The 5,169-nt window shown below is 43.2% G+C and overlaps 1 protein-coding gene across 2 annotated transcripts in view; it reads right to left on the bottom strand.

Moving 5' to 3' along the window:
- The window catches only part of tafa5l (TAFA chemokine like family member 5, like), a 53,587-nt gene extending 48,910 nt beyond the window's left edge, over positions 1 to 4,677 (bottom strand). For both annotated transcript variants that reach the window (XR_004775547.1, XM_035521807.1), the window contains exons 1-2: positions 4,533 to 4,677; positions 2,938 to 3,580 (exon numbers count right to left, since the gene is read on the bottom strand). Coding sequence is in view for 1 of the 2 variants with exons in the window: in XM_035521807.1 (XP_035377700.1) it covers positions 2,938 to 3,034 (97 nt within the window). In the remaining variant the exon portion in view is untranslated. The remainder of the gene's footprint in view (positions 1 to 2,937; positions 3,581 to 4,532) is intronic.
- Positions 4,678 to 5,169: the final 492 nt, after the last annotated feature.

Here is a 5,169-nt window from a genome sequence, read left to right as displayed (position 1 = left end):
GTGTGTGTGTGCATTACTGAACCGGATAATGGAGGACTAGCATTTCTGTTTGACTTATTCTGTTATTACTGGTTTCATATCCCCAAAAGCCGTGCTAGGGAACGTGCCCTTTGGCCGCCGGGAGTGGCCCACATTTCTGTCAGTAACTTCCCAAAACAGGCACTCAGAGATCCACATTCCTGATCCTGAAAGGGAGCTTTAATGCAGGCAAAAAAACCCCCCCCAAAAAACAAAACAAAAAAACCCGTCAGAGAGCCACATGTTACTATATGGGAGAAACCACTGCACATGTTTACATGACTAACCCCTACTAAACCCCGAACCACACAGAACCTTGCACACATCTCTGTTACTGTATCCCTTAAAAGATCATGCAGTAAGCTTCTAGATGTGGGAGAGCATATGAGCTGGTCTCATATACAGGCCCTGTCTCTCTTTGTATGTCAGTATCTCAGTTCCCCCTCCTGTGAATTGCACAGATACATTTTTATCCAAAATGAGTTTTGAGATTCTATCCATGGCTGTATACAGGGTCTTCTTTCAGTGTTTCAAAGTGTTTTTAAACCTGCCACTGCCAGGTTTAAAAAGCCTTTTCGATCTTATGGCATTTCAGCTGGAGAACGTTTCCATATTTAAGATATTTTCTACCTAAAAATGCTACTGAGAATAAAGGCCATTCAAAGTTCATTGTAGGACTCCTTGGATTTCCCCTTTTTAAAACACTGAGAGAGAGCGCAGAAAGAAACGTTAAAGGACAGTGACAGGAGAAGGTGAGAGAAGAAGCACGACGGAAGGACGTGTCAGAGAGAAGAAGCGCAAGCTGGAGAGAAAAACACAGATTTAGAAGGTCGGACTACATTTCCCTGCTAATTTCTGCACAAGCCTAAATAACCACCCAAATAGGGCAACATTGCCTGTGGACGTGTATGCCAACAGGCCCGTCTCCCGCACACACACCAGAAACTTTGCGTTTCCCATCATGCTCGAGTTTTAGTGCAGACCTCAGAAAATATCACTAAATCTCAAAAAAGACCAATGTCCATCAAACTGGCACAGAGTGGTTACATTGCATGGTTTTTAATTAAATTTAATTAATTTAATTAAGTGAGTTGTAACCTGGCAAATCTTTCTTGTCAACGGCTTGTTACACATGCCCCTATTTAAAAATACGCTGTGTATTATAAAGGTGATGTCACAACCATCACACTGTTAAGACCGATGTTGAAAGCTCTACCCATAATTAAATCAAGAGGAAAAAGCAAAAATACACACACACACACACACACACACACACACTCACCCCTCATTGCATGCATTAGTAATCATCATATGTAAATAGCTATATACTGGAGCTTTTCAACACATATTAAAGAGGGAAGACCATGGAGCCATGGTGCTAAGGACTTGGTCAAACTCTTGTTGGGAAATGACTCGAGCGATTGATTCAGTACAGAGTCGAACTCTGACCAGTAACTACAGCAGTGTCATGGTTAGCTATATTTCACAGCCTGCTGCCTAATCCAGCTAGTGAATGGGACTCACTTGTAGCACAGAACAGAGTGGAACAGGTCTACTGCTTTTACTCCTGGAGCAGTTCACTTTTTTTCCTATTTGTGATTCACATTGTCATTGATTCTGTTTTTTTTCTCCCTACCACACTTGCAGAGGCAAACACAGCTATAACCGAAGTGCAAACAATTTCACTGAATTCTGAAAAAGAACTCCCTTCAGGCCGTCATGAGATTCCCTCTGTGGCAGATGAGAAGTGTCAGAGTAGTCTCGGCTGCTTCTGACCTTGTCCTCCGGGGCAGGTTCCCCTTTCGCTCGGTGACATTAACGGGCAGAGCGAGCATCACTTCGGGCCAGCAGCTGCACTTCAGAAGGGCTCCTCTACGGGTGTGCGCACTGAGCGTGCGAGCGTTTCTGGGGGACACGCAGCCGAGCAGGACCGTGGCAAGCATGCAGGGACATCCTCCTCCTCCTCCTCATCATCATCATCATCAGAAAGCGCGTCACCTTCGAGTTTTGAAGGGTGTCTATGCTGAACATCAGCGAAGTGATCCTGTGCAAGATGATGCTTTGGGTGGGGAAACAGCCTTTTTCGAGGGCCCTTTTGTGCAGAGGAGGGTGGAGGGAACCACGGATCTGTTGCATCATGGTGGAAGCCACAGAGCTCTTATCTGTACAGCCTCTCACAGTGCTCACTCCTCCCAGCTAATCTGTGCAACATTCACATCATATGGCTAGTGTCACACTGACGGGCTACTACCATGCCAACAGGTTAACACAGACATGCATGGCATCAGAATACTGACGTGTCCTGGCAGTCTTGTTATTAGGCTACAGACAAATACACAAGTGATATCAGAGGGACCTCAAACAGAGATGCATGCCTAAATGTGCTCACATTCATGCATGCATGCACGCTTGCACACTCGTGCACACACACACACACACACACACACCCTCACACACACACACACACACACAAATCAGTCGAACCTTTATTATAGCCGTATTTGGATGTGTGAGACGCTGTAAGAGAGCCTTGGGAATTTTGAGTCCTACAGTACACGATATCTGACGTTCACCATGAGATTTCACAAAGCAGGTGCAAATTTTGCCCTCAATATTCTGCTCTGCATTTCCATATCAATACTACAAGGTCATGGGGTCTCTCAGAAGAATTCATTTCTCTTCTTATTGTGGTTAAGATGTAACCCAAAAAGCAAAGCTGTGATAAATTTTATCTCATTTAAATGCAATGAATAAAAGTGGTAGGACTCACATATTGCAAGAGTAATATTCAAGACTGTTATCAGAATAAAAAAGAAGAATACGAACCCAGTGTCTCTGACTAAACCAAGCTGACTGAGTTATTCTTAAAGAAGTAGCAGAAGGGAACCCACAACCTCCCCGCTGATGTACAATACTTGCCTTCTTTAAGGAGGTGAGTGTAAATGAGCCACAGCAAGAGCAGGCAGCAGAGAGAGGCGCCTCCGCCCGCACACAGTGTCCGCATCCCCGGCTGCATCGTCCCCCGTCCTGCGAAGAATAATCCCAGCTTCCACTTTAACGCAAGTTCAGTGCGCACGTTGTAACTTCCATGGATTTGTCGGGAGTAGGTCCAGGTAGAGAAAGGCGCAACGAAGGGTTAAACCGGCGAGTATCTGGGTCACGCAACGCCAGTGGTATCCCCTTTAAGCATTTTTTTTCTTACCACACCGGAAACAAAAACAGTTGGAAAAGCCTCAGTTAGAAACGGCCATGTTACAAAGACCCTAATTCACCACAGTGATCGCACAACGAGGTGGGTTTATGAAGCATTGGCACCACGCAGTTAACTGCGGTCATGCAGCAATATCCACATCCGATGTAGTAATCAAATGTGCAGGCTCCTAGTTAGCTTTAATGCTTTAATGCTTCGATGCTAATGGGTCCAGATTGCACGCCTTGATGCTGGAGTGAAGCCGGCGCGGGGGTGAATGCCGCTGGTAGGCAGTTAGTGTTACTACGCTGTCTCGAATAAGCGCCACTCCGATACTCCTAATCCGCTCATCTCATATCCGAGAGCTTTGCCCTGTGGGGAACACAGAGTAAGAAAGAAGACTTTATTTAGTAAGAAGGAAGGGGACTGTGCGATCTACACTGAAGCATCTGAGCTACGTGTTCTTAATGCTTGGCTGCATTCGAAACTGCGACCATATTAAACTTGACAAAAATATGTTTGGGATGTTATCACTGTTGGTGACATTGCACAGCAACAAATACAAAATACTCCGATTAAGTCCGCATATCAGTAGACACAATTTTAAGGTGATTTGCGGTTTTAAAATGACATGCTTTTAAAAAAAAATCGAATCAATTAAAAAAAAAACTTTACAAACTAAACTACAGCTGTAATTGTCAAAATTCCGTTCTAATCAAGTAAATTCTGTAATAGAATGCGCTATGGGTTAAAACTCAGTAACTTTCGGAAAACGAAGCGCTTTCAAAAATCTGCGTTTTGAACGGTAAACGACAGCAAACGTCTCACTGGTTATAGAGTATAAGACAGAGCGAAGCTTGCGGTATAAAGCAGAGCCCAGTGCCTATGCACCTGCCAAGTTATGCGCTTGGTCTCTCTGCAGTGCTCTCGGCGGGGGAAACGAATACTTGTCAAAAGGAATATGTTATCAGAGGCTTCACTTCCTCTACCAAAAAGCCTATTCTGTTATCGTAGTCACGGAGTAGACGTTAGGGTCCACATTCAATGACGGCTTGCGTTTCTGGTAGGTCGGTCCAGTATAAAATGAACTCGACAATGCAATAAAACTTAAAGGTTGCGCAGCCTCGTTATAGGACGCAACAGGGACATATTGTTCAATCATGTTTTTCAAAATTATATATATATATATATATATATATATATATATATATATATATATATATATATATATATATATATATATATAAATAAATAGATAGATTTATTTTTTTTTTTACAAGATATGAAGATATGAACTTTTACCAAATGAAAACGGATCACTTACCAAGATACCAACATCTGCCCCTCGCATAGTTCACATAATAACGCAGTGACGGTGCAGCCGAGTTCAGTCAGTCACAGTGAAGTCGACAGTTAACTGATCTTCGAATTTCCCCGTTCGCAAATTCTGCGCTCTCATTCTCATTCTCTCTCTCTCTCTCTCTCTGTCTCTCTCTCTCTCTCTCTCTCTCTCTCTCTGTCTGTTTCTCTCTCTCTCTCTCTCTCTCTCTCTCTCTCTCTCTCTCTCTCTCTCTCTCTCTCTCTCTCTCTCTCTCTCTCTCTCTCTCTCTGTGTTTTTAGAGGTGTACGTCATTGGTTCATTCGTTGACAGCATCGGCTCCAGTGTCTGAGTGTTCATTTAATATGCTATTTGGTTTATTACATATTCATTGGCATGATAGACTCTTGGCTTTAAGAAGTTTGACCAAGAAGTCTCAGTAAACTGATGAGATAGTGGTATTGCCTCATAAAACAGACAATCTCTAAAATAAAGCACATTTTCAAATTTCCACACTGTGTCACCTTCCCTCAATTTCATGAACTGATCAATCAATCAATCTGTCTATAAATTTGTCTATCTAGCCCACTGTACAGTTCAAGAATGAAAAATGATGTATGATGCAACCATCCTAACCTGCCAT

The sequence above is a fragment of the Electrophorus electricus genome, chromosome 23 (genome assembly GCF_013358815.1).
Source record: "Electrophorus electricus isolate fEleEle1 chromosome 23, fEleEle1.pri, whole genome shotgun sequence".
NCBI classification, from domain to species: Eukaryota; Metazoa; Chordata; class Actinopteri; order Gymnotiformes; family Gymnotidae; genus Electrophorus; species Electrophorus electricus.
Note: the sequence above shows the minus strand (reverse complement) of the source record. Positions and strands in the feature narration are given on the sequence as shown.